A 24,161-nucleotide genomic window follows, 5' to 3' on the forward strand; every position below is an offset into this window, starting at 1 on the left:
ACGAGTGGATAAATCCTGACGGCACCTTGTGGGAGGGACGCTGTGAGGACTTTGGACCCTCTGATCTGATACCAAATGGACGTCGGTCGGCTCGTGAGAACCACGTGGGGTCTGCATAGTAGACGTCGCCACGTGCTAAGAGGTTTTAGTTGAGAAGGACTTTGGAGCTTTTGGAGCTGGACGCCGATTGAAATTTCAGAATGGTTTTAGTATTGAAAAGGCGTATCAAACATTTTAGGAAGGTAGCATGCCCTAAGAAGGTAACATGAACTGGCATCTACAAACGTAAGTGTGTCTGTAATTTCTGCATTTGCTTACGACACCAACCTATGAAAATGACATAGCTACCTAGAACCAACCTTACCTACGTCAAGAAATGGTCAATACTTATCTAAAGGATTCGGAAAGAAATAACAGTGAAACCATTTTATGATCGTCACCTATCTTCCCATAAGAAACTCCAAAACATAAAGCACCTTCTCTACCCATCTCTAATCTCCCTATCCCCTACCCCCACCACCCCTCACCTGTCCCCCTCCCCCTCCCCCACCACCGGGAGGGCGCCCAGGCCAGCAGCCGACGGACGGAGTCCGGCGCATGCGCAGTGAAGCCTATCTCTCGGCCGGCGGCGGCGGCTGCTTTCGGGGCAGACCCGCGTCGTCTTCCCTCGCGTGTGCCGGCCGCAGAGGACCGACGGCCCAACTCCGAGTGACGGAGAGAGTGTACCGAGTGTCCGAGTGACCGGACTGAGTGTCAGCGAGTGAAATCGCCTGCGTGAGGGTAGAGTTTGTGAAAGAACCCACCCGCGCGAGAGAGAGTGGGAGAGTTTCTCTCACGCGCGAGGCGCGAGGCGCGTTTCGGCGCGATGGAGCGTCTGACACCGCCTCGCGGCGGGACGTGTTCGAAGCAGAGGCTGCTTCCCTTCTTACTCCTCCTCGCAGTGACTGTGAGACTGTCCTCCACATGTGACGTTCGTAACGACTTACGCGGGGCGGGACGTAAAACCCAGCATGCACCTGTCGTATTCGCCGGAACAGTCCGCTCGCGAGGAGCCGAGCGACACGGCTTCTACCAGGTGACCGTCGACGTGGAACGCGTGGTCAAAGGAGGCGCCGTGGGCGACGGACCCCTTCGGCTACGTTTCCGTCGACCACAGGGAGATGCCACCAGCCGGCGTACAGCCTGCGTCGCCGAGGCGCTCGTCCAGACTGGCGAGCGGTATATTGTGTTCGTGAAAGCTGTGGGAGGGCCGAGAAACTTCACGGCTGTGGCGCCACCCGAGAAACACAACCGCAGGAATATGCGCCGAGTGACGAGAGTTATGCGCAGGAGACGAGGTGAGTACCGTTGCGCATTTATGCGCATTGCGCAACTGTGCGCATATTAGCGCATATTTGCATGATATGAGCGCATCGGCACTGGCGCGCATAGCTACATGGACGGCCAGCAGCAATCCAGTTATTCTCACACATACCTACAATACAAGAATCAGCGTTTTTCGCTAAGCTTAGTGTTGAACATTCACCGCGTTGCTTTTGCAGCGTTTTCCGTAAGTTTCGACGCTGACAGGTGACCGCAACCTTTGCCAGCAGCTTGTAAAATTGTTGCAATCAGCTGCACACAACCCACCCATCTCATTTCAATTGAAGCTTCTTCGGAATCCCAGTTCCTTCCTCAATATCATTTTCCCACTCACAATTCCTCCACAACACACTATTTCACACATTTCCCTCCATCCCACCTCACCCTAAGCATCTTTTGAACACACATCCTCCTCTGAACAGCGCTGTTTCTAACAGCTGTCTCCAATGACGACCCTCTACCGTGCTGCCGACATGTTTAATAAAACATATGATCATAAAATCGTGCAGGTAGCGTTATGACCGCTCCCATCACTGTCTGCTCTTCTTATGCAGAAGAGTTCGTCTGCGGCCCTAACTGCATCCTATTAAATGCATTTATGCATGTATGCATATTTCTGCGGGTACCGCAGCGGCTAGGCATTTCGTATTTCTGCGGGAGAAAACGTGCCTTGGTGGAAGGCTGTACCGCCGTCATGGCTTGCAGAGAGCGCATCAGATGGGCTGTAGGAAAAATGTTGTGGAGCTGGAAAGGCAGCATTCACAGGTTTGGTTATGGCACAACGAGCTAGAACAGACTGCGAGGTCGTGGCTAACATTGGATAGAATGCGGAATCTACACTAGTCTTGGACGAGCGACCACGGGTCTCTAGTTTTGAGACGGAGTTGGTATTGAAGTGTGCCCTAGCAAGACTTGGAGTTTAGAACTATAGGATGGTGATAGTGCAGAAAAGTATTGCGACGCAATTTGTGTGAGTATTCTGGCGGCTTTCAACGGCCGAAGCATACGGTGATATAGCTATTCACAGAGCTCGCTCCGAACTTTTCAGACCATGGACGAAGCAAAGTCCTCAATGCCGAAAAAACGTATCTTTTTCAAGTAAAGAATAGAACTGGACTCCCAAGAACATCATTCATTTCAACCAATGACGAGCTTTCAGTCTAAATGGTTCTCAACTGCTTTATCGAGACAAGCATGTTCCCGGCCGTTACAATCAATGTCATTTACAGTGGCACATTACACGTTGCACATTGCACGTTGCACCCGCTACGCCGCTTTCTCTTGTTATCTATAACGGTTAGGCGCCGCGTTCAAATATCACACCACGTGGCCTAACTGATCGTCCTACTCCCGGGCGCCTATCATATAGTAACCGTTGCCATCCGTTGTAAAATATGTTTGTAAAATCAGTCATCGGGTGAGCTGAATGGTTTGAATTCACTTCAATATTTGGCAGGAATCATGTGCTGACTTTTCGATGCAGAAGAGATTTTTTAGTCTTCTTTTTGTTGCTATGGAAACCAGATGTTTTTTATCATTTGTTGCCCTTTTGTAAACCTGTGAGTGAAAAAGTGAAAAACGCCGTGAAAAAAGAGAGAAAAAGCTGCTTAAATCGTTTGAGTTAAAAAGGTACTTAATTCCCTGCTTTGCTAAATTTAAGACGTGCTTTGCTGTAGGAATAAGCCACTCAATTATCCCAGCGCTCCAAGTTTGTCTCCTCTGCGACGAACCTGTACCTACCAATCAGGGATTCGTAGAAAGGGTCCATCCAGACTGGGTCAAGGTCACTTTATACCGACTGGGTCAAGGACACTGGTAACACCAAGGTCACATGCTCGCCGAGCGCTGACCCGTTCAAGTATCGCGTGTCGTGTCAGACTGACACCACGTGTCAGCGGTGTCAGGTGTCGTCATGCTGATGTCGAGTCAGTGTCAGTGAGCTGTTGTTAGGGGCAGTTGCTGTAAAAGCTGATCATTGAAACTTCTTGGTATTCGTTGCTCAGTAATGACAAACTTTTTATAACTGTCTCGCAAATCGCAAAACACTCATGTTCTCATCAAAACCAGACGGCTAAGTGCTACGGCGTCATATCATCCACCATCGCTAGTGCCAATATAAGGGAGACCCGGGAGGTATGGGCCGGTTTTGTGAAAAGGCAATTTTCTTCGGATGGGCAGTGGCTAGACCCGGTTTTTCACTCTGTGCACGTGAAGTTGCCTTTCGCCTACAAAGTGTGCTTGATATTAGGCATCTGGGATCAACTATTTTGTCTCGAGATAACTTTCAATAAATAATGTGCTTTTTCGATCCATCAAAATACACCGGGAGGTATGGGCCATGGCCCGGGAGGTATGGGCCGGTGCCATGTTTCATATTCTTTTCTCGACAATGAGAACAATACTCGTAGCTGGTATCTGCCTTGATCTCTCTTAGAGCCCAGGAACCGCATAAGCGGCCAACAGCTTACTTCATGGTGGTCACTTGGGCACATTTGTATTTTGGTAAACTCAATCATGCACCATGAAATAACATAAATAATATGTTTCTGTTCGAATGAAATTTGAAGTTAAATTTTCAACCTTGCGTGACAAAAATAAAACTTATTGAAGATGACACTCAATGAAAGCACCTTTTTATTTATTTAGGATCAGCGGGGGTGGGTGGCCCGAACCTCCCGGTTAGGACGCCAGAATTCGCGTAGCATCTCATCTCATAATCTAGCAAGAAAGCTTCAAATTGTCTATCCAGTCTTTATTTGCATGCTTTAAGCTTTATGTTAGCATTGGTCTGAAATCATAGAACGAGCTTGGTTTAAATTTATCACGAATTTTCTGTATGTAAAGTATTTTACTCGAAGAGGGCAAAAACGCTTTATCACCACTCATTGCCAAAGAAGACTGAGGAAGATTTTGAAAATCACGTGGGTTGTATAACGGAATGGCTGCTACCAGTTAACGCCGTCAAATGTGTAAAAATACTTAACACTTCTTCAAAACTGAGATGGCCCATACCTCCAGGGGGCCCATACCTCCCGGGTCTCCCCTACACTCATTACCCCTAAATCCGCCAGTCATTGCCCGACCAACGAACCACGCCACGACTTTGACCCCTTGTCGCTCTTAGACCCCCTCCCTCCGCTGTTAACCATCAGACACGTCCCCCGCCAGAGCGGTGATATTTGGGGACCCCACGCAGAGTTTATTTTCCCGTGACGAGGCTAATTTCAATGTCATCAGTTATGTAAGTGGGACATGTTATTTGGATTAGGATACACATTGAGCAGTCTGGTGTAGTGTAGTGGAGGTTGGTAAACGAGCATAGTGGCAAGTCTTGACTGGTGTGAGCAGAGGTCGACAAAATCTCCGACCATCTGACCCTGGTCAGAGAAAAATAAACGAGCGAAAAGCACAAAAAGAAGAAAATATCACGGAAGACATTCTAAAATTAGCAAAGCCAACATTGTTACATTCATGCACCTATGTCATAGACCAGCAAGTAGCAACAGCACGAATAACAATTTAGTGATCACAGTTCTATACAATTTCTCCACTTTCTCCCTAGTCAGAGCTGGTCTGATCCGGTCAGAAGCAGGTCTGTGCCCATTAGGTCTGTTTCCCTACCAATTCATAACCAAATATCGCTCTTATTGGCAGTCGGAGAAAGTGGTGTTTTTGTCTAGCCCGTTGTTTTCTTCGGCTGCCAAAATCTTGAGGCTTGAGAAATAATATCTGATAATTATCAATAACAGTCGCTATTTCTTGTGACGTTTTTCGTATATCTGAAGGAATTTCTTCAAATACGAAGAAAAGTCTCAAGAACGGGAGACTTTATGATTTGGAAGCAATTGAAAGCGCCATCTTTGGGCGGCCAGTGCGGCACGTTGTGCGTGTGCTGCCCGTGGGAGACGGGCGTCTAACTGTAGACGATCCACCACAAGGGATTTCTGGCTATTCGGGCGCCATCTGTTAAACTCTCCCAGCGCTTGCGTAATGCGTGCGTGGTGCGCCGGCGGCGGCGGCGGGCCCTGGTGCGGCGTCAAGGCCCGTGCGGCGTTGGCGCGGTGTGTGGGGTTGGAGTGGGGCCGTCGATACGTCATATGCCCATAGGCGGCGGAACGGGGGGCGGAGTCGGGTTCCGTGGATCAGGCTAATGTGGATTACATTCGTATGTGCCGACATGTTCCGACTCATGAGACTTCTTGCATTTGTGTATGACTGCCGTATACCATACCCCTACCAGTGTTTTGGGTTGCGACTTGCGCACTAGCGTGGTGGATAGGTATCCAAATTCACCATTTCTCACAATCGTCGAAGGAAAGGCTGGAGAAAATTGGCCGGTAGTCGGAGAAACTCCATGAATTTTGTCGACCTCTGGGTGTGAGAGTCTTTTAGTTGGATTCTTGTATGCAATTACGTCTTGCTTAGAGACCAGAGACTGTTGACTCAGAAGCGACTGGAATATGTCCCACAGTAGGTGTACTGTGGGACACTTTGCTTTGCAATGCTCCATGAGTAATTTGAGAACAACCGCCGGCGTTTAAAAAGCTATTCGCTGTGAAATTCTAAAATGATAACTGCTTTTAAATTATGATAAGCCCGTCTCTCTTTTTTATCATTTTGCATTACTTTCCCGTGGTTTTCATGCATTTATATAAACCTAATACCAGTTACACAGAAGCACCGTAAAAGTTTGCATTCTTTTTCCACCCACCACTGGCCTGGCGCCAATCCGCGTAAACCTCCTAGACCCCAATTGCACTAATGCTCCAAAGTCTGGCCGCATCCAATAAAGCTCAGTGCTGTGTAAAGCAACAGTACCCAGATCTCTGGGGTTTACCGAGTCAATTCGTCCCAAACTCGGCCCGGAAACGAGACGATCGTGATGTAAATTTAACCGCATTTCGACCGAGTGCATTTTTCTGTCGCGCTTTACGGCTGCCAGATCTGGGAGTTATTGCCAGATGGGTTTCGTTCATGGTGATATTGCCCAGACGTCTGGCCGGATATGGCGATTTCCTGCGATTAAATTGCGGACAGAAATCCCCAAATTTTGTGGAAATGGTTCGGCAAAACAAATAATACCCGGCGGGGACGATCACAAGCTGCAGCGGTGGAAATGTGTGGTATTTTGGCAGAGGGAATGGAAATCATAGATGGCTTGTAGCTGGATGTTCAGACGGAATATTTTCTAAAGCTGTAGTTTCACCAAACGATGACGACATATGGGTATTTTACCTTGCATAAACAAGCCATGCTGTGTAAATTCTTCAAAAAGAAATCATTCGACTTTCACGGAACAAAAACATCTTTCATTTTCTTTTTACACGCAGTGTTATCAATAATTCCCATACATACTGGAAATGTATTCGTTTCAATCAAACGTTCTACCTTAGCGTACTTCCATGGCTTCACCGCTATGAGCTTTCCCACCTGTCTACCGCCTTCCCAATATGTTCGGCCCCTGAATACCCCCTCTATACCACTCCCAAAAACAATACCTTCGTGTGAAATACGCTGTCCGGCTAATGATACCCATAAGTCACGAGCCCACAATGAGCCGTGCACGAGTGACCGTGCACGTGCACGGAGTCCAGCTGTGCACCGTCAGAACAATGGCGCATCAGCTATGACACCACAGCACGCGCTGGTGACGTCATAAAAATGCGCGTGACGTCAAAAAAGCGCGAGGAAAAATGAGGTGATTACGTTGTATCGCGATGCGGCGGGTGTATTGAATCGGGAAAATTTAGACAGGTAAGGGTGAGTTGTCGTTGAAAAAATTGACAGGGCGAAGCGCTGGGTTTTCCGAGATTGGCTATTGAACAAGGAATCGATTGAGCTGATCAGATTGATCAGGAATCTATTGATCTAATCGGTGTGGATTCGCGGAAAAGATTAGCTTGGTTTGAGGGTTACCATGCCGATTCGATGTGTCAACGTTAGCTTATTCGGGTGGCACTCACATCAAATGAATGCTTGAAAGCCGATGGTGGGTATGATCATATTTTGTGTGTTCTATAGGTAATGAAGAAAACTTGCTATTTAATGGAGCATGTCGCTGGGAAAGGCGACCTTTTCATTAATTATCACCAAAACCTTTTCAATTTATTTCGGATTGTGTCAATTCAGTAAATGTTAGGGATCACCTTGGTGATACGCATTAGGTTTAGATTTTAGAAGCTCCGATTCAGTTACGCTTATTTAAGTCACGCAAGCAAATGAAAACTGTTATCCGCGTCGCAATTTTTATTACCCACATAATTTTATTAACGTTTAATTCATTATTTTGCCTGGTCATGCTGGTCAGTAATTGCACTTACAGCAATGATCACACCTCATGAACAGACCTCACCGTCTCGCCCTCATATGATTGAACTAACACAGCTTCCGCGAACACGTCACAGCCAATTAGAGAGCTGCTGGCCGGCTATCAGCTGCTAACGGTCTGTTCGGGGTGTGTCTTCTTCCATTTGGGGCCCATCCGGGATCGGTTGTAGCTATGGGGAACCGCGTGTGGTCCGCGGCTTCGCTTCAAACTTACATAGTTTTTTCAACTTATTTCGCGAGGGATGCCTCGATCTAAAACCACAGACAATTATTATCATTGCGAATAAACAACCATTTTTTAGCAAAGAAAACATTGGTTTAATTTTAGCTTTCCGCGTTTACGCCGCGCCTAGCAACAAGCATCATCATTCATCTATCAAGACTTCACCCGAGCTCGCTCACCACTAACCCAAACATTTTCAAACCACAGGTCTCCTAACCTCTTCCTTGATGTGGTTTTACGTTGTCGGCATTCCCGCTACTCTATCCACCTGTGTTGTTTTTCTTTTATTTGGCGCCCCACGTCTCCGCTGCCACTGCCTGTCTAGCGGCGTTTTGAGTTATTACCTCACGTGAACCCGACTCACGCTCCCAATCGTCTGTCTTTTGGTTGAGTCTGGAGAGCAAGAGAGCATGCTTCGTTCGGTCCGAATGCTTGCTACAGGGGGGGGGGGGGGGTGCAGTCTGCTTCATGGCGGGGAGGGGGCGCCTGAGGGGGAGGGGGGGGGGGCAGAGGTGGTGCAACAGTGTCATTGCCGGTCCTTCTGCAGCGCTCGCAGGAGCAGCTGCACTGCACCCACTGTGCTCGTCCCCAGGCTCCAGGCTGTCTGGGTGGAGTTCAGGCAATACTAACCAGACCTCCCACCGTTAGCTAGCACTAGCTTGCTGTGTTTCCAGACTTAGCAGACATCAGACAGCAGACACTGAGCTGTCACTCCAGCCACACCCGTCACGGGTGTCATATGTCACGTGACGTCACGTGACGTTACGTTATACAGGTCACGCTAAAAGGTGCCGCACCCAGCGTGGTGACGTCATTGTCTAAGAAGCGTTTGATTGGTGCGGTAGTGAAGCGGAGAGAGAGAGAGAGAGAGAGAGAGAGAGAGAGAGAGAGAGAGAGAGAGAGAGAGAGAGAGAGAGAGAGAGAGAGAGAGAGAGAGAGAGAGAGAGAGAGAGAGAGAGAGAGAGATCTGCTACCGGTTATTTACAAGTTTGTTTTGATTTCATTGCATGGTCGCAAGTCGCAACCATTACTAATGAGTTTACAGAATCATCTACCAAAGCTGTTCAGAAGTTGACCAATTGAGTCATTTGAAATATCAAATGAAGTCACTAATATTTCAATCTGGTCATTTGCGCCGCTCCAACTCAATCAAGTCATCTATGCATACATCAAATCAAGTCACCTGCGCTGCTCAATCTTGTCACTTGCGTTTCTCAATCAAGTCACATTGCGCCGCTCAATCAAATCGCTTGCGCACTACGCAGCTCAATCAAGCCACTCTCAGGCTACTTGCTGGTGCTAAGAGATGTTCAGAACAGTTGGGAAGTAATGGGAGTTGTGGGGCCAGACTGGCAAGAGGGTAGGTCACCTGGGCTGCTGCTGCTGCGGCTGCACAACCATTTTTCACCACCGGGTGTCCACAGGGACCGGGGCGGGAGCGCACTGTGGTGGGGCGCTGTCCAAACAGAGACCCGCCGGCGACGGGAGACTAAATACAGCCGCCCCCGCCCCCGCCCCCGCCCCCGCCCACGGAGCTACACCTCACCCCCGGACCCGCCCCCCGCCCCCGCCCCCGCCCCCGGCACTGCGTCTAACCCCTGCCGTGCCCCCAGGCAGAGACTCCAGGCCGCCGCTCGCGCGACGGTGACACCATAGACATGCGTGTCATTGCTCAGATTATTACCCTTCAAATACATACATGGTCGCTCATAGGCAGAGATACCCGTTTCTTTACCTTCTTTTATTTTCCTTTGACATCGTTGTCTTCTGCTATTTTTTCATAGTTTTCTTCCTCTTCTCCTCGAACTATTTGCTTTTCAGGGCAACATAATTTCGGTTCTCCCCGTTTCCATTTACCCACTGTCTTGACTGTTACCTAGCGCCTTCCCCGCTGCACCAACGTCCAACAGTCCCCTCCCCCTCCTCCCCCTCAATACCCCCTCCACCTCCCCCAATAGATGACAGACAAGACCCAGGCCATCCAGCGGCCCCGGCAAGGTCAAAGGGCCGCCAGCAGCTTCAGCAGCAGCTATCGAACACGTATTGGCACGGTTTGATAGTGCCTTATAAGGTGCTGGAGGATATTGATGGGTGCTGATGGGTGGTGAAGGGTGCTGATAAATGCTGATGGGTGTTTGCGGATACAGGTGTCTGTGAGTGTTGACGAATATTGACAGGCGTTGACGGGTTTCTACACAATTTGGCAAACAGGTTGACTGGTGTGAGTGGTTTCAGCAGATTTAAAGTTTTATATTTATGTCTGCGAATAAGAACGAGCTTGACCTCTGAGAAAATTATTTAATCAATTAATCACGCAGCATGAAAAAAAAATAGGCGGTCAAGGTGACAGTTTGACAACGTGTTTCTTTCCAGTCTGTATCCAATTTTTGTTTCGGAGTAGAGGAGCTAAAATAGGCAGCAAAAGAAAAAAAAACAGAAAACGTAAAGCGCTAGAGGAGCAGCTAGCAGGGTGATAGGTTACCACAAGCATGAGCGCTTATGAAAACACCCTTGTTCAACACATTTGACAGTCTTATTCATCTTTAACAAAGTCGTAATGACCATCTTAGCCCTAACGGAGTTGAGGTCCATCCCAGTAGAAATATTATGGTTAAATGATACCGCCAAAAATAAACATAACACCACATTCAGCGCCTCTAGCTGTAGACCCTATCGTTTCCTATAAACATGCTCATACGAATAGCTAGGATGGAAGCGTTTTGGGTCTCATGGGTAAGTCTCACTGCACATGACCTGCGGTGTTGCTAGTGCTCAAAGGTCATGCCGAAATCGCCGACTCCGCCGGTGGCTTGGGCGGCAAAAGCGACGGAGGTGCTGGGGTGCTTGTTTGAGATAATAGTGAGATAGTTGTGATGTTGCCGCCTCCTAGAAACTGGGGGTAGTGAGAGTTTACACCAGGAGCGGTACGTCAGATGAGTCAGAGACTTCCTGATGCAGAAGCCGTCCCAGCACTTGATGAAGCTGACCAGCAACTTACGGTACACCATCTCTGAGCTGCTTGAAAATATGCATCCTATAGAATGGAACTTTTAGTTTGATAGATGACCACATTGTCACTGCGGAAAACTTGTGAAGGTGATGGTGAAAATGAGGGCAAATGAGGAGGTCTGAAACTGAATGTGTTACGCTAAGGTGGAGAAGTTGCTTATGAACCGCGGTATATAAATCCATATTCTTGTTTGTAGAATCTAAATATCTGGGCGCGAAGACACATAGTGACTAAGTTTTCGCCCACTACAGCCACCCCCACTCTTCAGACGGGACCCACCCACGTGACGACATGTCTCGTAAATGACGTCATACGGTGAGATCAGAGTTATGCTATCGTAGAAGGAATGTTATCGCACTCCGCTCCCGGATATTGTGTCAAGTGCAGATCAAGTCGGCATTCTTTCCATTGCTCGTGATTATAATGCATAGCATTGTACGTTAGATCACGAATTGAGGCTTTTATTGTCGACAAGGTCATGGGTTTTATCTTATCAAGTGGTAGAATCGCACTCAAGTGCGTATATTTGTGCGTACGCGCCTTATGGCACCGAATAGCTTATCAGTTTTGCTTGGACGTGGCTATTCTGTGCCCTTGATCCATCCGAGAGAACGGAAGATAAGCGGCATTTGCAAAACAATTTGACTAACATGCTATAAAAATGCAAGTATTTCTCAGAGAATGTTGTTTGAAATGCAACAAACGGCTAGCTCCGCTCATACGAAGATTTTCCACTGCCTATTAGGCTTGAACTGAATCGGCAGATCAAAGGTCAGTTCCCCGCCGAGCTCAAGGGTCGGCACTTCTGAAGGTCCCCGGGGGCAGTCGCGGGGGTCATGTGCTCTATCTCTGTCCTTAATGTCGCCGGTGGGGCGCAGACACCTCTTGGCCCGGGGGGATCGTGGCGGAACATTTCATGTTATGGTACCGTTCTATCATTGCCGCCGTCGCAACATGCAGGAGCTTTAGCCAATAGTTATGCAATTTGTATTAGACGTTTACTTGTGGATCATATGTGATATGAGATCTGTGATGTAATTTGAGTTCATTTTTTTACGAGTTTACAAGAGCAATGCCTACGTTTCCTGTTCTTACTCGCAACATATATTTTACTTTTACGCTCAATGTTTCCTCCCCTGAAAAGGTAGTGCATTTGCTTATAAACGGAAGAGGCATGTGATGACATTTAAGACAAACTACTGTCAGACTCCATACTGGCTATCTGTTCAACATTGTCACCACTGCTTTCCTCGATCCACTCACAGCAGCGCACAGCTGACATTGCAGATGATGCATCACCGTCTGCGGCTGCAAAACGGCCGCTACCGTAGAGCCGCCAGATAATCCTCTGCACGAGTCCGGGTGCTGTAGAGCCGCCAGATTATTCTCCGCACGGGCCCGCTGGATGCCTTTCAACGGTGATGTTCGGTTGGGGTAATTTACATAGAGTTTGTCACGACCTGCTAGTCATGAGACTGGGAGACTGGAGGCTCTGGAATTTTCTTTGACGTCGCCTGCTTGCAGACCGTCCCCGTAGCTACCAATGCTATTCTTGTCTAATGTTCACTGAAAACATTAGACTGCCTATCATTAGACACTGTCCACTGCCTATCGTCTATCGTTCACCTTCACGCCTCCACCATCCAACACCAGATCCCCCTTCCCCTCATTTTCCACCACCACAACCACCACACTACTTCTACCATCGAGTCTGAAAACACGAGTATCCGCCTGGCCGTGTCCGCATGATGAGCTGTATATCAAATGCCATACCTAGCGCTCCAGTACCGGTTCAGGTTTCTAAATTCGATGCAGTAGCGGAAAATACCCGTTGCAGCTGTCACATACAATGACAATATTGTCGCTGAAATGGGAGACAGTTTGGCCAGGGAGGGGAGGGGATGTAGGGTGGGGGGGATGTAGGGTGGGGGGGGGTATGCGTGTTACCAGGAGGTGTTGCTAAACAGGTGTGAAAGTGACTGAGAGAAAAAGACAGGGAAGTTTTAATCGTGTTGGATAGACAGATCCGGTAGAGATGACAGCAAAAGCATCAGATGTGTGGGAAACGGTGGCTCAGCTTTTAATGCTGGTGCTGCTATTTAATTGTTTCTGCTGCAATCGCCCTGATGCAGCTGTGCTTGCTGCAGCTATTCTTGCAGTTGCTCTTGCCTCTACTCTTCTTGCGATCGGCTGCTGTTAGCATCACCATTCACCGCTACTTTGCTTTTCCCTCTACCACTTCTGTTCCTTCTGTCCTCCCTCCTGCAACTACTGCTGCTACTACTACCGCTACCGCTCTTGTTCCTGCTACCGCAGCAGCAGCTGCGTCCTCCTATATCCACGGCTACCATTTCAGCAGTCGCAATAGCCGCCTGGCTCGTCTCTGCATAACCCGTTTGTAACCGGCATGCTAAGTGGTGTCTGAGCGCCGCGTCGCCGCCGCTGCAGACCCGGCGGCTCAGAGACATCTCTGCGACAATCGCGGCGTACTGAGGCCATCCTGGCGCGCTGATTGGCGCAGATCGACATCTGTGACGCAGTGGGGGCGACCTGCGGCAGGGTGGGCTGAAAATTGCGCCAGAGATGGGTTTATGAGCTGGGGGGTCTGAAAGTGGATTATATAGGGAGTTATACATGGAGTAAGTTGGGAGTAAGTGTGGGTTTTATGGGCTTGGAGATTGTGGGTTTTATCAGGCGGAGATAGCGAGATGCGGGACGGGTTGCGACGAGACAGAAAATCGATTAGATGGGATTGATTGGATTTGTGATGCATTTCATGCACGCGGCGGCCGGCTTGGATGCCTGGAGGATGATCTCACCCGGTTTGAATGTTTCGGAGTTATACGTATAGAAACCAAGCATTGCAACCACTGAAACGAAAACGCAGAAGTGATAAACTGAGCCATCGGAAGAAGTATGCTATATTTTGATATTGGACTGCTTCATTCGCCAACTTTTTCGAATACACTCTCTGATTTTTCTTTTTTCTCATTTATATACCCTTTTCACAACTCGTGTCAACATGGCACACCTAAACAACACTTCACACCTCCCAATCATCGACAAGTCCACATCTCATCTCTACCACGACTCCAAACGTCCACACTGTCCACGAGTCCATAACTTGAGGTTTCTCTGAGCCGAGCCGCCTGGCTGATCTGTTTTGTAGTCTGCCCGGGTGTACCCCAGAGGCCTTGGCCGCTAGTGAGGAGGAGAGGGACGCTTTTTCGCTCCAGTGCTGAAGGACGTAACTGAGGGGCTATGTTGGCGAGAGAAGGTGAGGTGGAGAGAGAGAGAGAGAGAGAGAGGGGGGAGAGAGAGAGAGAAGAGAGAGAGAGAAGGGAGAGGCGGACAGATGATGAATTGTTGCTGAAAGAGGAAAGAGGAGATGCTTCTGAAAAACAATACAAAACCGTTACATGAAACTAAAATTGCCGATACTTCGTAAAATCTTACGCAGTTTGATTGCTAAGAGCAGGGCCAAATCCCAACTTCCTACTTCACGTTATTGAATTTCTACTCTGCTATTGACTGTCCAGCCCAACATAGCTATCAGAAGTGTAAGACATTGTTCGGTATGCTGTAAAACTGTTTTTAGCCCGTTACCATGTGCGCAGTCGCCATGGCTGTTATCACTTGGCTTCAGACGTTCAGATTTTATCATTTCGTTCGGCGCTGCGCCAGAATCGTGAGGGCCGCCAGCAAAAGAAGAAGAAAAAAGAGTGAGACAAAAAATGACGACGACTCGCGCTCACTTTCAGTCTTGATAATCTGTGAGTGTCATATCAATCTAGGTGACAATATGGCCTGTAGGATCGGCACGATTGTGGATCAACGATCAATGACAAGCTGAAAACTGGATAATGATGTGAATAATACCCAATGGACGCAAAATCAAATGCATACACAAAATATCCATACGCTTTACGCATGATTTCCGGCAGTGTATCTTTGAGAGAGAATTAAGATTTAGAACAGAAGTCAAAAGTATCAAAAACAATCATGCCAATGGAATATTTAATATTTCACAAAGCAATATCCCTGAAGCTATACCAGCTGAGAGCTTCATGCGCATGCCTCCTTCAGTCTCTAACTCGCCAGTTGCATCAGCTTGTGGAGTTTGTTTGATGAAACAAACACTGCCGGTGACATGTTTTCCCTGGGGTCTGCTGTTGTACCAGCGTTCTCCGCTCCCGTCCCATTGCTTGTACTGTATTCAGGCCCTACCACGCCTCTACAAGGGTTATTGAAAACAGTAGAGGTGGAATCGGGTTGAACTCTTGGGCAGGTTGTTAAAATGGTGTTCCTGTGATTGCTACATGGTGAATCTATAGATTGCCTAATGGTGTCGATATGAATATGCCTATTTGTCGTATCATTTGTGTCGATATGCATATATTCGTCGTCTCATTTGGGTCGATACGAATAGGTCTTGGTACTCATTTGGGCTTGGCTTACAATGAACACTGAATAGATTAAACCGAGTGCCTGGTGCGACAGGGTACAGACAATCAAACTTTTAAACTTTTTGGTCACACCCTCGCTAGAGCAGTCTAAAAATGATATTGATGTGACGCTCATGTGAATTGTTAGTGTGATTCATGGCAGCTGAACCGTTATCGAAACATCACAAGAAAATAGAAGCTCGTGATTCGATAGATCAATGCGTCACCTCGTTGAAAAGGGTAGTGGTGAAATATGGTCTGTCCCGCTCTTTCGCCGCGCCAAATCTTCTGTTTTCGTCACTTCTGTCATGGGCTTTCGTCGTCGATGTCATCAGAAGAAAAGCAAACTTAGCATCGTCACTATAGTCTGGCAAACCTAAGAAAGACAGGAGCTAAAGCTTCTGAATCATTTTGCCACGTGTTTTGATCACTGGACATGTATGGTTCAAAGAAAATTTGCTTAAAAAGTTGTTAAGGTCGCCGTCCACTGCACTTTTATCCGCCGAAAATAAGCGCTTACTGACAGAATTAACTACAGAGGCAATGGTAGGAGCAGAATCTACAGACGCCGAAACGGCCCAGCCGCCGACAACGCATTTCGGCATGTTTATCTTTTCATCGCTTACTTTGCGCTCTTAATTTAGTGGCGGAGAAGTTGGATCGTGGGAGCTTTTTCTGCCGCTGTTGACGCCGACTGCGCATGATTCAGTTCCCTTTGGCGGGCTATTGCTCGGCGACGGTGCGGGCTACGGGGGTGAAATTTTCGCACAAAGTAGGACGGATGCAACCATTTGTCGTATCAGCTTTTCGAAGGGGTGCGTTCAGCGGTTTGCACGTGGCGGGCGCATCTTTGCGACATTTTGGGCCGCGGCCGGTGCCGAGCAGAGAGCACGTGCCTTAGGCCCAGATTTTTCACAGTGAAAACTGAGCGAAATCAGAGTCGGCAGGTCACGTAGGGAGGGCTCAGGAGACAGATGACGTCACGGGGTGTCGAAGTTTTGTCGATTTTTAAGACATTGTTGTGCTGTAAATAACCTTTTTTACGCTCTAAGGGAGCCCAAAAGTTTAATATCAAACTGCCTTAGAGGATAAAATCCTCGAAGATAAATAATGGCGAAGATTGGTAGACACCCGCTGACGTCATCTTTCAAGGTCAACGATGTAAACAAACGGCTAACCATTCTCCTATAACTGAAGGTTTGTGACAATAGTTAAAACAGTTCTATAGCCTTGGTTAAAACACTATTCGTTAGTACTATTTATAGTCACCGTGGTTAGTACGAACTAACTGGACGGGCAGGCGAGCCATGGTAATTATGTTTCTCCATTCTATTGTATACGGCCTCGGCCGGCGGGTCCTTTGAGCCGTGCTTTGAGCATCTCTGCCAATGTTTTTGTGCAGTGGACGGCGTCATTTAAGCAAATGCCGAAAATACGCGCTTATCGACGATTACACGCTTACTTTCGGCGGATGCCAATGTGCAGTGGACGGCGACCTTTAGAGAAATATTCTTTAATATATTCTATTCATCATCAAAACGTGCATCAATGGTGGTTGCGCTTTGAATCTGTTCTTTCTTAGGTTTTCAGTCACTGAAACCGTTTCAGCCACCGCCACCACCATCGGCTCTTCCCTATCTTTTCCGTCATCCACAAGAAAGTCCCAATGCTATTTTCCTTTCCACATTGTCTCCGAAATCTCGGATTATTCAGGTGCCAGGAATGCCGAACACAAGTTTCCATCGAACAGATGGGAAACTCCAGGAACGTTGAAGCAAAGTCCTGGCCATGGCCAAACAGCAATGACAGGTATTCACGGCTGCTTTGAGTTCGATAATCATGATAGATCGATGCCGTGTGTTCTTGTATATTTACTGCTAGGCACATGAGTTTGGATGTAAAGAAATGGGTGACTGGTGTCATGAAATAGTTGTTGAAAAGGACATAGCAGGGCGTTCAATGAACGTTATCGCATCTCATGACTCGCAGCTACACTAGGTAGCAGTATGTTCTAAGGACTAACTGCGTCCAATTGCCCATAAATATTGCGATTCTAAGCAAAAGAAGTGCTTATGCCACGAAATAATTATGAAAGAGCATGCAATACGTCCCCCGTGACCTACCCACCGTCATGCGAATAATGCAATTTAAAAATATTCATACATAAATCAAAGCATTTGAGTTTGTGCGGCCATAAACTTCTGTCAACTTCTGATGTTTACTTGTGTCATCCACATGCGGAACTTTATATACCGTGGCGGTTGTAGCTACAACCCCAATTTTTAAAAGTACAACCCCAATGGCAAAACTACAACCCCAACATTGGAAAATTAAGAATTAGCCTGAAACACATGAAAATGAACAAAATATGTATCCCTACAGAAGCAGATAATTGAGATATATCAAGAAAGTGAAGATATCAATAAATTAGGACATCTTTTTGAATTCCAGATGCTAAAAACATTGAAAGTGCTCTGTTAAGAACATATTATTCCGCTGAGACAGTGAGCAGAGCATGATATGAAAGTCAATCACTTCACACTTCTTAAGCATACTAAGTGAATCATATTGAAAGTGTTCCAAAAAATCTTAACATGCAACATGAAAGTGTGAAGCCAAAGCAAAAAAAAAAATCATAACATTCATCATACTTTTGCAGTGGCGAATCCAGCTCAGAGTTTGGGGGGGGGGGGAGCAAACCATAACAATTTATCGATTCTTTCCATGCCTCGTCCATAGGCGTAATATTAAAATTATGCCGTTTGGGAGGGGCAAATGCCCATTTTGCCCCCCCCCCCCCCACCTGGATCCTGATCCGCCAGTGTACTTTTGGGTTTTCTCACTAAATATTTCATACCTGTGGGCTGTGCTTATCAAAGAGATAAGCATAGATGAAAAGTTTGACACAAAACAGTAAGCTTCAGAAATAAATTAACCTAACCTAAGCCTCCACCCTATGTAGCATTCAATCACCATAATCATAATATCAAATACATTTCTTAAGTGAAATATCACTCTGTTCGCAATTTTGTCAGTTGGCACAATACCACCAATCAGCACGAATATTTGGCTAAAATGACGACACTTGAAATCAACGTTGACGACCATAAAAAGTAAAAAACCAATCCTGTGCGATAATTAGTGCTGATAATCTTACTGACAGGTTCGCGAACAGAATGCAAACGATGCAAACTAAGTCACATGTAAGCCAGCATGACGCATTTGATACAAATGCAAGGTTTTGGCGACGTCTGTCAAATCAGCAGCAACGAATATCAGTCTCACAGCAGCATATTTCGGGGTCTTTCGATTTGGCTGAAAATCGTTATCCAGGGCCTCCTCGATGCGCTGATTCCGAAAATATGCCTCTTTGGGGTGGTATTTTGCACCGTTAACGAGTTAATGACCAATTAACATTTTAACGGGAAACGGCGGGGTCTTTCGATTTAGCTGAAAATCGGTGTACAGGGCCTCCTCGATGCGCTGATTCCGAAAATGTACCTTTTTGGGGTGGTATTTTGCACCGTAACCGAGTTAACGACCAATTAACATTTTAATGGGAAACGGCGGGTTCTTTCGATTTAGCTGAAAATCGGTATACAGGGCCTCCTTGATGCGCTGATTCCGAAAATGTACCTCTTTGGGGCAGTATTTTGCACCGTTAACGAGTTAACGGCTAATTAACATTTTAACCGGAAACGGCGGGGTCTTTCGATTTAGCTGAAAATTGGTATACAGGGCCTGTTTGATGCGCTGATTCCGAAAATGTACTTCTTTGAGGTAGTATTTTGCACCGTTAACGAGTTGACGACCAATTAACATTTTAACGGGAAACGGCGGCGTCTTTCGATTTGGCTGAAAATCGGTATACAGGGCCTCCTCGATGCGCTGATTCCGAAAATGTACCTCTTTGTGGTGGTATTTTGCACCGGAGTTAACGACCAATTAACATTTTAATGGGAAACGGCGGGGTCTTTCGATTTAGCTGAAAATCGGTATACAGGGCCTCCTCGATGCGCTGATTCCGAAAATGTACCTCTTTGGGGTGGTATTCTGCACCGTTAACGAGTAAACGGCCAATCAACATTTTAACGGGAAACGACGGGGTCTTTTGATTTGGCTGGAAATCGGTGTACAGGGCCTCCTCGATGCGCTTATTCCGAAAATGTACCTTTTTGGGGTGGTATTTTGCACCGTTAACGAATTAACGGCCAACTAACATTTTAACGGTAAACGGCGGGGTCTTTCGATTTAGCTGAAAATCGGTGTACGTTCAGTGTCTCAGGGACAGACAAACAAGCCGCTATGTGTTCCTAGCCATCGTGGCTGTGAAGAGTATGCGTTTTGTTTACGATTCGCCAAACAATGCATAGTACATTTGCTCGTTGAAAAAAAGAAGATCATCTAGTTAATTGAAGTATTCGTTGATATGCAAAGGCTGTGGCATTTATTATTTAGTTTCCTCAGGTTGAGATAATTTAGATCCAGTGTTATGTTCCTTTGCGGCATTGTGTTCGGTATGTTGTCCTCGTTTGCAAAATATCTCATGTCTGATCAGTCACTATTCCGGTTTGTATTACCCGTTTCCGTAATAGACGTATTCCAGACGACAGTGGCATTAATATACAAAGATGGACTCGTTTTAAGTTTTTTAGTCTAAAAATAACGTAGGGGAGAGTGGGGCAAAGCGGCCACCCTAATGCTTCTAACGATGCCAACGCTTGATTTTTAAACTTGGAAAGATTCTTTCTATACCAATGTGATCCCTATTAAGTTGCCTTTTATTTCAACTGCGTTTTATTTCCAAAGGCGTTCACATATAAAAGATATTGACAAAACTTTAAACCTATGCATATTGGCCACTTTGCCCCATACCCTGGGGCAAAGCGGCCACCGGCGTCTTCTCAAGTCCCGATATGAGAAACAAAATAGTTGCCTCGTGTACGACTAGGGTATTTGATGGTGACAAGGTTAAGCGAGGATGGATGTTTACTTTATCAACTTCCACCTGTAGGTAAACAAAGAAAGGATTTTCATGAAAAAAACATTAAATTGCATTATTTGGTAACTCATGCAACTGAAAAGTGGCCACGATGAATGCATGACGACACATTTGAATATAAATAATGTTTTTTATCCAGCTGGAAACAACTTGTGGCCAATTGGGGGGTGGCCACTTTGCCCCGGCCACTTTGCCCCGCGCATACCGTCCGAGACAAAAATACTCCATCTTAGCTATTAGTGGAGTAAAAAACATTAAAATTGGTAGAATACATGTACAATAACCATGCAATGCATGGACAAGAACGCTTATAAAAATTCCAAACGGGTATGGAATAACATAACATTTAAAAATTGTAACATAGTTGGTAACCTGGCAAGAAATGCATTTCCGTGTTTCACAGAACAATGGTGATGGGCCTGAAACCCCGGTCTGGCTCATTCGAACGACCGTGAAGAGAAGTATAATTGGAAACCATAAATTGGAACTGACGCCAGCTATGAAGGGCTAAGACGATGGGTGGCCGCTTTGCCCCAGGTGGCCGCTTTGCCCCACTCTCCCCTATTCCTGTTTAGGTCTTCGTTGTCAATTGCCACGAGTGGCTTAAATTGTTACTCGTAGGGAAAGAGCCCTGCTCCAATACTGAGTAATGTTTGTGTCAAATGTGGAAAGAAACAAGTATTCATAGGGACTGTGATTTTGGGCGTTTACCTACCGTTTCCGAATCGCCACGACCAGTACCTAGCGGCGGAACACCCTCAATTAAGGGGGGCACTGTCGACTTTTGATCCCATTCTTTCCATGCAACGCCCATAGGGCTAATGTTAAAATGCCAAAATCAAAGGGGGCACGGTTCCTCGGTGCCCTCCCCGTTCCGCCGCCTATGGCCACGACCATGGTGGCGACTGGCGATACCCGAGTGCCTACAACCAGGCACATAGCCAATGGAGGGACGACAGGGTCAGCCGTCTCTCCCTTGAGATGGACCACTTTTATTTTATTTTTTATTTTTTTTTGTAAATGAAAATGTGGGCCCCTCCCGAAAAATAGTGGGCCGAATCCGGGGACTTTTCGGGTTTTGGTGGGGGTATACCCTGGGCTCCGGCAAACTACAACCCCAATGAAAAACAAAAAGTTCCACCTCTGGTGTCATCTAGTATCATCCTTGGATATCTGAGAACCCAACTAGCAAATCGTTTCAATCCTTCTTCTAAATATCAGCTGTGGTTTTCAACTCGCCTCTGATTCTTATCGCAGACATGGCTAGCGAGCGTTTTTACGAAGAAAGAACACCACGGTTTGGAGAAAGAATGCACGAGCTCAGCTTTAAAGTTTGTGGCGTATGTGGTGCCAGGCATGCAGTATTGCTATCGGAGCATGCTAAGCCGCAAACCTATCGGTTTACTGAGCCCTATGAACTGATTCCCTAAGATATTGGTTGCAATTCTCCTTTCCTTTACTTATTTTTAAGGAATCTGCTTTTCTATTACACTTCCCTAACCATTTCTCAGATTCTTCTGATAAACTGAGCTTAGTGATTCTTAAACACCAATTTCTTCAAGCATAAACTGTATTTATTTTCCTTTCTTTAGTTATTGTCCAGGAATGTATTTCAATTACTTTCCTAACCATTCCTCAGTAGTAAGCGCCTTTTGAATCATTAAGCCTAGTGAACTCTACTCTCATTGCCTTTAGATATTGGTTGCATCGCTCCTCCCCTTTCTTTATTTTCGAGAAATATTATTAATATATTTCCACTATGTATTTTCCTACCAGTCCAGCACGTGCTACCTACCTACCACGGCCAGCCGCCGCAGTCGCTGCAACCGCCTGACTCGTTAGAGGGTAGGCTGTGCCGCATTACACCCGTGTGCGGCGGTACAGCTGTAACGAACAAATTAACACGGCAGGCGGAGCGTCGGACGGCGGAGCCGCGGCGGAGCTGCGGCGAACGGTAAAAGGGAAGATAGTGGTGATGGTTGGGGGTTGCTGTGGTGCTGCTGGTGTGAGTGGTGGTAGCTGGTGATTATGGTGATTTTGGTGGTGGTGATGGTTGTGTCGGTGGGTCTCGAAGGCCAATTTTACCGAGCATGCTAGCTCAAAATCTTGCTTGATATCCTCGTCCTTCATTTTTCGCTTGGTTCAGCAAGATATTACTGTCAGTTTCTTTTTCGCACAGTTCCTGGCATTTGTCATGGTTAGATGAAACAAAAAGTCCAAAAGCGATGTGTTAACGTATTTCTAGTCGTTCACGGCCAAATTGGTTAGATTGTATCGTATTTTCCTCCCTCACTTCTTACCGACTGACTGTTACAGTCAAGCTGTGACACAACCCTTCTTACCGCTGAAGGCAGCGGGCGAAGCCGACCTACTTCCTTCTTCCTGGACCAACGAGAGTAAAGAAACGTACGGATTTTGAAGCAGTGACAACAGTTAGAACATCTGTCACGCTTAGCTTTTCGAAGAATCCCCGAAACGCGGTTTGCGCTTTCGACATGCGCTGGAGCTCTGATGACGTAATCTTTCGCGGCGAGTTTGGGATACCTGCGGCATACAGCGGCGCACGGCGTGACTGACGTGACAATGGCGGCGCGGTGTGACACTAGTGGTGCTGATGCGGTTTTTCGGCCGGCGATTCTGGCGCGGTGCGGCAAAACCTGCGCCAGGCGGCGAGGAACAAAGATGGAGGAGGGACGGGGGATAGTACGGAGTGAATAGTACTGTGTTAAGGGGTCACTCAATGGAACATGATTAGAATAACGAACGAGAACATTGACGCTGTGAAAAGACAATTCAAAGGGAGAAAAGGCTCAACATTCAACAAGTGCAAGGCCTATATAGGTAGAGTGAAGCAACCCTTTAACAAGGTTATGCAACGCATTCATGACAACACAACCATCTTCCAAAACGTCCTCAGAAACCAGCTCTGAGGCCGTCTGTTGCCATGGAAACCACGATACACCTTTTGCCGAAGACACTTTTGTCTAGCCGCTCTCCAGTTCATCAGTAGTCGCGACGAGTTTCGAGGCCCAGTGAAAATGTCGCCGACGGTTCGGGTCATTGCGCATGCGCGGTCACGTGCCTGGATTAGCATGAGGAGCTCGGAGCAGGTCGGTCGGACGGGTCGCGGTCCGTCCGACCGTCCGAGGCTGGAGGCTGGAGGCTGGAGGCTGGAGGCTGGAGCATGATGTACCGGGTACCTGACGGACCAGATGGGAGACGCAGTGGTCATTTTAGAGACAGTATTTAGTGCAGATACAAGAGTAAGCGGGAAGGCTGCTTATAGTTCGCAAAGCCTCTGAAAAATCATTAGGTATGTAGAGAAAGACACAGAGGGTCGCGGTTATTTACTTGTCAGCAGCTCTGTATGGACAAGAGCCTATATCTATTTATGAAATCCCGCTTTATTCATGGTGGACCTCTTCTGAAACTATATCCTCAGCTTAAGCATTGCCACTCATATCTTCTGTCTATAGTATTATCTGGAACCTGTCTGGACACCCGGGCCTGAAATCACGTCTGGAAAACCATCTGGAACCAGCCTGTACCTACTAGTTATCTCCCGCCCCACTCTTACCTGGAATCAATCCAGGACTATCCCCCTCCCCATCCCCTCTCCCTCGGGTCGCAAAGTCCGCACCCGGCGCCACCATCACTCCTCCAAGACTCCGGGCTGTCTGGTGGCGCTGTCTGCCTACTAACCTAGGTTCTTCGGCATCACCTGCTGCCAAATCTGCGCAGGTGGTGTTTCTCGTAAACGTAGCCGCGGCTGAGTTGTACCAAGGAAGGCGG

The 24,161-nt window shown here is 47.1% G+C and overlaps 1 protein-coding gene across 1 annotated transcript in view; it reads left to right on the plus strand.

Moving 5' to 3' along the window:
• Positions 1–648: 648 nt before the first annotated feature.
• The window catches only part of LOC122371152 (protein vein-like), an 84,314-nt gene continuing 60,801 nt past the window's right edge, over positions 649–24,161 (plus strand). The window contains exon 1 of the mRNA XM_043347286.1: positions 649–1,337. Within this exon, the coding sequence (XP_043203221.1) occupies positions 866–1,337 (472 nt within the window). The 5' untranslated portion in view covers positions 649–865. The remainder of the gene's footprint in view (positions 1,338–24,161) is intronic.

The sequence above is a fragment of the Amphibalanus amphitrite genome, unplaced genomic scaffold (genome assembly GCF_019059575.1).
Source record: "Amphibalanus amphitrite isolate SeventyFive unplaced genomic scaffold, NRLGWU_Aamphi_draft 001211F_arrow, whole genome shotgun sequence".
NCBI classification, from domain to species: domain Eukaryota; kingdom Metazoa; phylum Arthropoda; class Thecostraca; order Balanomorpha; family Balanidae; genus Amphibalanus; species Amphibalanus amphitrite.